Source organism: Trachemys scripta, chromosome 8 (assembly GCF_013100865.1).
Source record: "Trachemys scripta elegans isolate TJP31775 chromosome 8, CAS_Tse_1.0, whole genome shotgun sequence".
Classification (NCBI taxonomy): Eukaryota; Metazoa; Chordata; order Testudines; family Emydidae; genus Trachemys; species Trachemys scripta.
In genome coordinates, this window is record NC_048305.1 from 84758261 (window position 1) to 84770831 (window position 12571).

The 12571-nt window shown below is 44.8% G+C and overlaps 1 protein-coding gene across 2 annotated transcripts in view; it reads right to left on the reverse strand.

The window, feature by feature from the left end:
- The window catches only part of AK5 (adenylate kinase 5), a 217196-nt gene that overhangs the window by 178893 nt on the left and 25732 nt on the right, over positions 1-12571 (reverse strand). For both annotated transcript variants that reach the window (XM_034778645.1, XM_034778646.1), the window contains exon 6: positions 8112-8303. In XM_034778645.1, the coding sequence (XP_034634536.1) occupies positions 8112-8303 (192 nt within the window). The remainder of the gene's footprint in view (positions 1-8111; positions 8304-12571) is intronic.

Here is a 12571-nt window from a genome sequence, read left to right on the forward strand (position 1 = left end):
TGTTTAAACACTGTTTGGAAAAACAGTTTGAGAGACTGGAGAAAATCGATTGCAATATCTGTGGTGAGAAAAGATTTAAATTATAAATTAAATAATCAGTAAACATAAAATCAGTAATGTTGGACTTCAACAGTAGTCAAAAAAAGGCAAATTAGGTGAGAAAGGGGGGAATATTTGGAAAGCTCTATTAAGGATAGTCAGCATGAATCTACCCACAAATAAGAACTCTGTACTTGAAACTTGGGACAATAATATCTAAAATGTTCACGTCAGCTCTTATTTTCCTGGGCCCCGTGCTCTCTGGCTCCCTCCTATGTGATATGTAGGGGGACAAAACTGCAGAAATCATGGTGTGGATGAGAGAGCCAGCTAATGTCTGCTTGGGAAAAGGGGAGATGCAAAGCAGCAACTCCACGGGAAATGCAGGAGAACTGCACTACTACTTGTGGCAAGTTAATGTGAATTCCCTTGTGTGCACTCACACCACCACTCCATCTCATTATGGGTCACCGAGCACAAGGTCCAACCATCAGCTGGTTGTGGGTCTGGGGAGGAGTGTGGCTGACTAGGTGTTTGCAGGGTTGTTTCCTCTGACAGCTGTAGATCCCCTGTGTCTGATATGTTTACTTGCATCTCACCACCACCCATCCTATGGAAAAACCACCAACTTCCATGGCTCTGGAAGCCAATTTAGTGCTCCCCTGTCTCATGGGCAGCATTTCTGTGCTGCACCTCTTAAATTATATACCTTTAAGGAGCTCATGCAAGTTAATGTAGAAAAAACAATGGAATATGTCTGGAGGTAAAAAACAAGAAATATATATATTAATTGGTAATCTATTATCAAAACACAAGAATGCCCTGGGCTTATTAATCAGGAAAGCTACTCTCAAACTTTACCAGCAAGAATAAAAACAAACAAAATACTGGGCAGCACAACCATAGCTACTATAGATAAATGATAGAACAATTTTCTAGCACTGTGTGATAATGCCTTGCAGCGTCATAGTATCTTTCCTCTTAGAATCTGAAAATGAGTAATATAAGGAACTAGTGGGCTGTGTGTGAAGCTGGAACTAAGTAGTAAAGTAGGGTTACCATATTTTGTGCCTCCAAAAGGAGGACACTCCACGGGGCCCTGGCCCCGCCCCCTCCCCCGCCCCAACTCCGCCCCCTCCCCAAAGGCTCCGCCCCCTCCCCTGCTTCCCGCGAACATTTAATTCGCGGGAAGCCNCCCCCGGCGGCCCACCGCACCCCCCGGCTCCCGGCCCCGGCGGCCCAGCGCACCCCCCCGGCGGCCCGACCCCGCGGCCCCGGCCCGGCTCCCGGCCCGGCACTGCGCCCCTGGACCCCGGCCCGGCACCGCGCGCCCGGCCCCACGACCCCGGCCCAGCCCTCCCTCCCGATTTTCCCGGACATGCCCGGCTTTTGGGGATTTCCCCCCGGACGGGGATTTGAGCCCCCAAAAGCCGGACATGTCCGGGAAAATCCGGACATATGGTAACCCTAAGTAAAGAGTGCAGTACAGCATAACCTTAATAATATAGGCACTGGAGAAACTTTTTATTCAAATAAGTGTGACAAAGTTCCTTCTCTATCTTGGTGGGTCCTGCACTTATTGGCAATTTTCTTGCCTTGTGGGTTGGGGAACAGCCCAAAGACCTTCCCCTCTGGAAGAACCCACAGTCCAGGTCAATTGGGAGGTTTGGGGGGAACACAGGCCCGCCCTCTACTCCAGGCCCAGGGCCCTGTGGACTGCAGCTGTCTATAGTGCCTCCTGTAATAACTGCATGATAGCTACAACTCCCTGGACTACTTCCCCATGGCCTCCTCCAAACACCTTCCTCCTGATGTCTGATAACACTTGTGCTCCTCAGTCCTCCAGCAATACACCTTCTCAGCTCCTTGGGCCTCTTGCTCCTAGCTACTCACACTCACACCACAAAATGAAGTGAGCTCCTTTTAAAACCCAGGTGCCCTGATTAGCCTGCCTTGATTCTAGAAGCTTCTTCTTAATTGGCTCCATGTGTCCTAATTAGCCTGCCTGCCTTAACTGCCTGCCTTCCTGATTACTCTAGTACAGCCCCTTCTCTGGTCATTCAGGGAACAGAAAACTACTCATCCAGTGACCAGTATATTTGCCTTCTACCAGACTCCTGTACCCCAGTGGTCTGGGTCTGTCACATAAGGTAAAATTCAACCCTCCTGTACCAAGCTTATGCATAGAGCAATAAGCAGAGGTGATTAGTGAAATTCACCCCCTTTAAATATGTGGTCAAGCCATGGGGTTCCAGTGCAGCCCCTTTGAGGTTGGAGTTTTGGTTTGGATGGAGGGAGAATCTACCCAGAGTTCAAGGGAAACTGAAACTGTGGCTACATGTCTATAGTGGACCCAGCAAGCCCCTCTACATCATAAATGAACTTCATTCATGGAGAGGAAATAATATATATTACTTTAATAACAAGTTAGCTACATGATTTGTATCTTCAAATATATTTATAGGCAATTTTGTGAGCACTATAGATCAATGAAAGGGACAACCTTGGATGGTCTCATCCTATCCTAAAATTTGCTATATTGGATTAGCAATGAGTAGTGATGGGTCAATATAAAATTATTTATAACAGAAATTCTAAAAGGGAAAACTAAAATAATCCCATTGACTTTTCAACTGACAGACTGAAAGATACAAAATCTTGGAAGTGCATTATTAGTGGTAATATCATACCACAGGAGTAGTCAATGGGTGGTCTGCGGGCCACATCTGAAGCACCAGAAACTTTTGAATGGACCCTAAAATCACAGAATCATAGGACTGGAAGTGATCTTGAGAGGTCATCTAGTCCAGTTCTCTGAACTCATGGCAGGACTAAGTATTATCTAGACCACTCCTGACAGGTGTTTGGAGATTTTTAAGAGCAGGTTAGACAATGATGGAGATTCCACAACCTCCCTAGGTAATTTATTCCAGTGCTTAACCACCCTGACAGTTAGGAAGTTTTTCCTAATGTCTAACCTAAACCGCCCTTGCTGCAATTTAAGCCCATTGCTTCTTGTCCTATCCTCAGAGGTTGAGAAGAATTTTTCTCCCTCTTCCTTGTAACAACCTTTTATGTACTTGAAAACTGTTATCCAGTGGTGCTGGAAATGGGAGGTCAGGGGGGGCATAGCCCTCCCACTTTTTGCCAGGGTGGACCCCACCCCCTTTCCTTTCTCTTCCCCTCAAGGCCCTATCCCCCTGGCCAGGCCACCATGGAGCCCGGGCGAGGAGCCCGGGCAGTTATGGGAGCCACGCGGACCCTACACCTGCCCGTGGTGCAAGAGGGGCTGAGAGCAGCCCCCAGCCTGTATCCCCGTCCCCCAAGCTCCCCGCCCAGACCAGGGCAGGTGGAGGGTCCACCACTCCACACCAGCTCACCACAGCTGCCCATGTGGCTCTCCCCAATCTGGCTCTGGCCTAGGGGTGGGGTCTTGGAGCTGCAGACCAGCCATGATAAGAGCTGCATGGGCAGCTGTGGGGAGTCACGGACTCTCCACCTGCTCTGGGCAAGGGGCTGCTCTTGGCGGGCCCTCCGCATCACAAGCAGGTGGACGGTCCGCCGCGGCTCACCACAGCTGTTATGATGTCCCCTTTCAATCTTTTCTTTTTTCAGACTAAACAGACCTTTCATCATTTTTGTTGCTATTCTCTGGGCATTCTCTACTTTGTCAACATCTTTCCTGAAATGTGGCATCCAGAACTGGACATGATACTCTGGTTGAGGCCTAATCAGTGTGGGGTAGAGCAGAAGAATTACTTCTCGTGTCTTGCTTACAACATTCCTGCTAATGCATCCCAGAATGAAGTTTGCTCTTTTTTGAAACAGTGTTACACTGTTGACTCATATTTAGCTTGTGATCCACTATGACCCCCAGATCCCTTCTGCAGTACTCCTTCCTAGGTAGTCATTTCCCATTTTGTATGTGTGCAATTGATTGTTTCTTCCTAAGTGGATACTTTGCATTTGTCCTTATTGAATTTCATCCTATTTACTTCAGACCATTTCTCCAGTTTGTCCGGATCAATTTGAATTTTGATCCTATCCTCCAAAGCACTTGCAATCCTTCCCAGCTTGGTATCATCCACAAACTTTATAAGTGTACTCTCTATGCCATTATTTAAATCATTCATGAAGATATTGAACAGAACCGGATCCAGAACTGATTTCTCCGGGACCTCACTTGATATGAGCCTTCCAGTTTGACGGTGAACCACTGATAACTACTCTCTGGGGATGGTTTTCCAACCAGTTATGCACCCACCTTATAGTCGCTCCATCTAGGTTGTGTTTCCCTAGTTTATGAGAAGGTCATGTGAGACAGTATCACAAGCCTTTCTACAGTCAAGATATACCACTTCCCCCACTATCCACAGGGCTTGTTACTCCATCAAAGAAAGCTATTAGGTTGGTTTGACATGATTTGTTTTTGACAAATCCATGCTGACTGTAACTTATCACCTTATTCTATTTTAGGTACTTGCAAACTGATTGCTTAATTATTTGCAGTGGGATTGTTTGCTCTTGTGCCCATAATAATGTCTCTTTGAAAAACTGTCAACTTTCTTGAACTGTTTTCCCCTTAGAGTTGCTTCCCATGTGATCTTACATACCAAACTCCCTGAGTTTGCTAAAGACTGCCTTCTTGAAATCCATTATCTTTATTGTGCAGTTTTCCCTCCGACCATGCCTTAGAATCCTACCATTTCATTATCACTTTCACCCTAGTGGCTTTCCACTTTCAAATTCTCAACCAGTTCCTCCCTATGTGTCAAAATCAAATCTAGAACAGCCTGTCCCCTAGTAGCTTTCTCCACCTTCTGAAATAAAAAATGGTCTTCAAAACATCTTTTTATTTTTAATCAAATCTTTTTATTTACTTACCATTATTGTTGTTGTTTTATTATTATTTTCTCTGGAGTCTGAACCTTGACTATACCTTGACCAAAAAATTTGGACCTTGACAAAAAATTAATTGACTATCCTTGTCATACCATGTCTAGTTTGCAATTTAAGGATATTTTTGACAGTTTTGAATCTGATTAGCACATAGTATTAAAAAGACAGTCATATTTATAATGACAGGAAAAATTATCTGTATGATTTACAGACCTTTCCAAAAGAGGTAGTACACGATACATTATATAATCCCAGTTTTTCTCTTAAGGGTCAATCTTCCAAACACTTACTACCACGCAGAGCTCATAATTCATCGGTCGTAATTTAACCACTCTGAGTAGTCCCATTGACTTCAGTGAGACCACTCATAGTAGGAAGCACTCAGGGTGAAATCCTGACCTCACTGAAGTCAATGGGGGACTTGCCATTCTCATCAGTGGGGCCAGGATTTCACCCTAGACTAGCTAGTGCTTGCTAAACCTGTTAGCGTTTGCAGGACTAAGTCGTAAGAGAGAAATAAACAGAACAATTATTAGTCTAACCAGGGCCGGCTCTGGCTTTTTTGCCCAAGCAAAAAATGAAAAAAAACCCTGCGGGGGCGGCTGGAACAGCGAAGCAAAAAAAAACAAAAAACCTGCAGGACGGCCGCAGGCAGGGTGCAGGGGGACTCCCAAGGGGGAGGGGGAGGGAGCGGGGGGGAGAGAGAGAAGGTGGGCAGGCAGGGCTTCCTTTAGCCAGGGCTCCGGTCGGCGGGGAGGGAAGGATGCGGGCTGCCCTGCCAGGCTTGCTGCAGACCTGGCACCGGCTGGGGCAGACGGAGCGCGCAGCCCGCTCCCAGCAGGGTGCTCCCCTCCTCCGCCCCCTACAGGGCGGCTGAAGCAGCAAACCAAAATGAAAAAAAAACCTGCGGGGTGGCCGAAGCGGTGAAGCAAAAAAAAAAGGATTGGAGGAAATGCCGCCCCTTAGAATCTGCCGCCCCAAGCACAAGCTTCCTCGGCTGGTGCCTGGAGCCGGCCCTGAGTCTAACTGCACTATCTAGATTCCTTACCTACAGCAGTGAATTACTATTTACAACTGGACTATGAAAGATGTCAAATACAACCGAAGATAAACGAGTTGGAGAAATATACTTGTCAATATTTTATACAGTACTCCTTCAAGTGTATTGTGAATTCTCAGTTGTAGATTCTAAAACCAGATCAGCCTCTCTGCTTATTCTGCACTTTTCCTAAAGTTTTTTTAAGTATCTGTAGCGGGGTGGTCACCCGCTCTTGCCTTAAAAGGCTTAAAACAGCCCGGGAAGGAAAAGTGGGGCTGAGTGGGGAAAGCAGCCTCAGCTGGGGGCCATGCCCCAATCAGGCCAAGGTTGACTTAATGTGGGCCCAGCTGGCCCTTGTAAGAGGGCTGGGGCCAGACGCCAGAGAGCTTTGAGAGGGAGGGACCTGGCTGCAGGGAGCTGAGAGAAGGTACCTGGAGTGGAGCAGGGCTGGGGGAAGGCCAAGGGAGCTGGGAAGCTCTGGCCTGGAAACTCCCCAGGCTGTGGCCTAGTGGAAGGCCAATTAGGTACTGTGGTTGCAGGGGGCAGCCCACAGGTAGGCAGAGGCAGCAGGTCCAAACCCCCCTTGCCTATGATGAGTGGCTTTTATACTGCAGTCCGCCCCAGTGAGCGGGGGCTAGATGGTGACTGGCAGTAGCCCACGACTGAGGAAAGGTGCGTATAAAGGGTTGGGGTTTCCCCTAGGTGGGGAGACCCTGAGTCTGCAGGGATATTGCCTGAGGGCAGCACCCCAAAGACAAGGGGCACCGGGTCCTGGGAGCGACACGGGGGGCCGGTGGCAGTGGGACACTGGCCTGCAGAGGGCGCTCTGTGCTGGAAAGAGCTAATTCCCTGAGATGACCAGCAGGAGGTGTTGCAGGGGTGAGTCCTGCACCGTCACCGTATCCCTTTATAGTAACTAGAGGTATTCATCTTAAAGCTCATCTGTTTTCATACTCAGGATCTGCATTGTTATTCAATTCCTCTGTTAGATCTACTGACATTTTACCAAGCAAAAAATAAATTAATCATCCCCTTATTAAAGCTGTCATAATCTATCTTACTTGTGGTGATGCAGGTGATAAGCTTGAAATACGTTTGCAGTACTTTATAACCCTGCTTGCACTAATTAAACCTTCTGGCTGCACTTACATATGCAACTTGTTTAGCGTGCAAAGATGGATTCTCTTTTCCAGCATATTGCAGAGATCACTATTCATACTGATTTGCAAAAAGGACCAATTTATGCCAGATCTTCCTGGCCTCCAAAGTTTTAAAAATTATCATGTATATAGCACCATAAATTTATGTGGTACATTATAAACAGGATGTGACTTGTCTGAAGAGCTTACACTTTAATGGCCAAATCCTCTACTGGTGTAAATTAATATTGCTCATTGAATTCAGAAGATCTATGCTGGTTTACTCCAGCTGAGGATCTGGTCCCACAATCAATGGAATCAAATATCATTTCTCTGGTATTTTCAAGACAAAGAATTCCAAAGATGTTCGCAATGCATGACATTGTAACCTTGAAACAGTAATTTAAACTTCATAGTTTTTTGGTTTTGTTTCCTTGGATGAAATTCAAGGCCCTAAGAACAATTTCTGCCCTGAGTGAAAGGTTGAAGTGGGGCTTAAGTGGTCACTTGCTGTCTGCACTGGGTTGAATTTCACTTCATACACATTAATGCTCTTTAGAGAAACTATGCTCCACAGCAGCTATATAATTTCTGTCTGAGCTTACGCTGCTATAGAGTCTACATCAAATTAAGGGTGCGTCTACACTTTAAACTGGGGGTTAATTTTTAGCTTGAGATTTATCCATGCTAGCTCTGATTGAGCTACTGTGCTAAAAATAGTATTTCTGCATGGGCATGAGTAGCAGGAGAGGCTACTTGCTTTATGTACATCTCTGACAGTACCTACTTAGGGTGGCTAAGCCTCTCCTGCCATTTGTGCTGCCATGGCTCCATTCTAATTTTAGCATATTCACTCTAATAATCAGAGCAGAATTTGACTCAGACTCACTATTATAAAGCGAAGAGAATGCAGAGTACCAGGTACAAGCTCCTGAGTTCAACTACAGCATTACATTTGTTTATCAGGTGCATATATTGATGGCTAAATGACTTACTGTGATGATTAGCCCCTTTTCCTGGAAATATTTGACCAGTGGAACAGCATTCTGCTTGAAATTAATAAGTCGTCTTTGAGTGGCTTTGAGGTTATCATCAGGTCTCCCTTGCTGTTCAGCACGTTTCAATAACCTTTCTTTCAGCCGCTGATTGGAACAGGCCAGAAACACCACCAAATCTGGAGTGCAGATCTGTAGTGAGGATTATCCAAAAAGACTGTGATTTAGTAAACCATCCAGAACAGCCATAAACAACAGTAACCTTTTCATGTAAGTCTTAAATATGCTATCCTTGCATATATTATTTCTGAGCAGCTTGCTGACTTTGACAAACTCAGTAATTCTCAGTTGACTTTGCAGGCTACTTTATATATAGACATGTTTGTCACGTTTTTATTACTAAAAGGTTTCAGTACATTGTAACTAAAATTTAGATCTTAAAAAAAATCAAAATATATAAGTATCCCATATTCCACAGGAAACCCCTGTGTAGTTTCCAAAAGTAAATAATGTATTCAATAAGATGGAATTTAAAATCCAACAGTCACTATACAGTTTACTAGGGTGCAGAGCCAGAAGACCGAAGACCTGATTTCTGTTCCCAGATCCACTATAAACTTCCTCTGTAACTTAAGGACAGTCTTTTATTTTTCCATGGCTCAGTTTCCTTATAGTAAAATGATGATAGTATCATCCAGTTATTCTTGATTCAGAATGTTCTTCTTTTCTCATCTTTCTTTTGTCTGTTCGTCAGCATATTTCCATCTCTAGATGTTTCCTAACCCTGACTTGACTATTGCAATCAGTTTTCCCTAAATCTTTTCCTGTTCCTTAAGTCCTCATGCACTAAAGTTTACAGAGTGCAGAATTCTATAGCCAGATGACTCAGCTGCAGCTGGATGTGAGACCATATCAACCCAATTGTTCCTCAAATTCTAGCCATCTCACAATTCAATTTAAATTGTCCTTATGATTTTCAAAGCTCTTCATGGACTTTTAGTTACTTCTGTTATCAACCAGAAGTTTCTCAAGTAAGAGAGATGCTCACAGAATAAGTAAGACCAGCAGAGCCATGATAACCACTCATAGAAAATCTCCTAAAAGTTCTCATGAAACAGAGGTCTTCAGAGCCCATTGTTCATTGCTTTATTCCATATGATAAATACAGTGGGGGGAAAAAATGTCAAAAGCACATAAGTGGCTTAGATGCTGAATCCTACTGAAAGTTGATGGGACTTAAGCTCCTAAACCACTTAGGTGCTTTTGAAAATGTTACCTGATATTCTTGATGTTCCCCCAGCCTACAACATCCATTCTCCTCAGTTTACTGATTCTCATTGGACTGTGAATCCAAAGCATCATGCTCAGCAACCCTACTTAAGCTGTGCTATTTCACAAGACTGACTGGACCCTGCCTTGATTCAAGCCCTTGTTCGGTTGTTCTGCTCCATCTATCTTGAACATTCTCCTCTTTCTGTAACAAAGCAAGTTGCTTCTCTTTAAATCTTTCTTTTTCTCTTTAGCCTTTCAGAATGTGTGATGTTTCTGACTGTTAAGGAAGCTGGATAAAAATAAACTCTATTATACAGTGCACATCTCCATCTGACTACAGATTACAAAAGGGTTGTGTGCATTCCCACATACATTTATTTCTGATGTCCCTAAAATTCATTGCCAAAATTTTAACTTCTTTGTATTGTGTGTGTAAAATATATGATAATATAATAGTTAATGGTCAAGAGTGCAAGGTACACAGATTATTTCCCATAAAGTTACCTATGTATAAATTGACTTTGTCTGCACTATCTAAATAAGGTAATGTTTAGTAACATTAAAGGGGTATCGTTAAGAATTATTAAAATGTGGACAGGGAATGATTTACATACCTAAAGTAACATGTTTATTAGTATAATCATTCATAAGTAAGCTACTGTAGTCAGTAACACTTTATCTATGGTAGCACCTCCCATCTCAGAATTGTGAAGTGCTTAGGCTGACACATGAATTAGGCTGACACACCCATATGAGGTTCAGTACAGAAGTTCTGTCACTATTTTACAGGTGGGTTTTGTGGAGAGGTCAAGAAACAAATTTTGAAAAGTGGCCTCTAGTTATGCATGCTTCTGTTTTTGGGTGTCCAATTCTAAACATCTTTGACCTGTTTTTTCAGGGATGCTGAGCTCCTGCAACCCCAGAAGAAGTCAATGGAAGCAACAGCGGCTCACCATCAAAAAAATTAAAATTGAGGCACCCAAAATTGATGTAAACATTTCAGAATTTGAGCCCAAATCACTAGCCTATGGTCATCATGCAACAAGTCAACGGCACAGAACCTAGGAAGTACAAATGGGGAAACTCAGACTAGATAATAGGAACATTTTTAGGACTATTAATAACAGTAAGATAGAAGAAAAAATGTCAAGGGAAGCTGAGGCATCACCAGCACTACAGTGGACTAAACTAGATGATTATTGGAAAAATTTAAAGATAATGAAATCATTCTTTGTACCATGGAGTTGCCAGGTGGGGGATTGGAACTGAATGACTAAATACAGTCAAATCTAATAATTGTTTGGTACAGACTGATCTCTGTTGAAGTGATGAGAGCTATTCTGAACGCAAATCAATTAGCAATATTAGTTTTGGTCATTTTAACAGCATTTTTCCATTAGCTTATGGAATAATTTATATTTTTAATTTTAAAACTCTTTGACATAGCTGACTCAGGTAGAAAACCGCCAATCCTTTCCCTTCTCCCCTCCCCCAAGTCCAAGGCAGGTACCCCAACTCCAATAAAATAAAATCTCATATTTTTTCAAGCTATTTTAATTGTGTAGTTAACTAGGTTCTTCTGTCCCTTCCACACACCCTATAATCACAAGCCAAATTAATTGTGACAGCTGAATTCAAAGAACATCATTACTCCCAACACATCCTATGAAAAGTTAATTTCTGTGTTAGACTTCTGTGCAACAGCATTCTGGTAAAAACAGCTATGTTAAATTCAGGTGGTTGTTGTTAAGCAGGGATATGAAGAAGAACCAGAAGTTGTGGGGTTTTAATGGGCATATAATAGTAAATAAACCCAATTTACAACATGAGATTTACTCACCATTGGAGGAAAAGTACTATGTATTTCAAAGTGTTCCAAGTCATGGAACCGTATGGCTATAGAATGCCTGGTGGAAAAGTAGTGTCATCTAGTGGGGGTGAGCATCAGGGCCGGCTCTAGGATTTTTGCTCCCCAAGCAGCAACAATTTTGGCCGCCCCCCCCCTTGGTTTTTTTCTTACCCCACCCCCGGCCCCACCTCAACTCCACCCCTTCCCCAAATCCCCAGCCCTGCCACCTCCCCCCAGGCTCTCAAGCCTAGGAGGGAGGGGGAGAAGCGGCACGCGCGCGCCGCGGCTGCTCGGGATCTCCCCCTCCCTCCCAGGATTGAGAGCCTGGGAGGGAGGGCGAGCAGCAGCGCCCAAATCAGCTGTTTCGCACGCCATGGCACGTGAGCGGCAGCAGCGGAGGTGAGCTAGGGCAGCTGGGGCACATTTTTAGGGGCGGCATTCTGGCGCCGGCCATGCCGCCCCTAAAAATGTGCCGCCCCAAGCACCAGCTTGTTTTGCTGGTGCCTAGAGCCGGCCCTAGTGAGCATATTATTCGTACCCAGGACCTCTACTGTTCTAATCCTGGCTCTGCCACCATCTTGTACTTGCTAACCAACCTTATGCAAGTCAACTAAGGCCTGATCCAGTTTCCACTGAGAATAGGAGAGGGCCAGTATGGGCAGAGACCATATAGTATTTTGGACAAGTAAATAAAATTGTGGCTAACTTTTAACTTACACAGCATATCTCCTGATGGCCACCTGTCCTGGCAGAAGTGAAGAAAGGTGGGCAAAAGGCCATAGCCTCCCCATATTGTCACAGGTTTTTCCCCTCTTTCAATACTCCAATCCACAGCATCCTAATGTAGCCTGGGCTTATCAAGGCCTGCAGCTGTTCTAAGGCCTAGCCAATGTCAGTAACCCCATGCTTTCTGCTGCATGAGGCCACCATCAGGGCTGCTCAAGTGCAGTGACTGCAATATTCTGCCTTAACCTCATGTACATGTAAGGGGGCTTACTAACATTCAGTGGGGGTGTTTTGGTTGGCTAGCTCCCAGCACTAAAAAGGGAAGGGTCGGTGGCAAATCAGGAGCCTGAGACTGACAGTCCCCAGGAACAATGGGGAGAGGCCAATGCGCCAGATCAGCCTGATTGACAGGACGGGCAGGCTAATCAGAGAATCAGGAGGCTGGGGGGGGTCCCATCCTCCGTGTGAACTGGAATGGCCTGAGTCAGACAGAGTGGGGCCGAGCTAAGGAGAGAGCAGGGGCCTAAGTTAAGCTGCTGGAAGCAGAGCTGCAGCCCCAAAGCCAGAGCACAGCCCAGAGAGAGCAGAGCTGTCCTGGGAGCAGAGCTGCAGC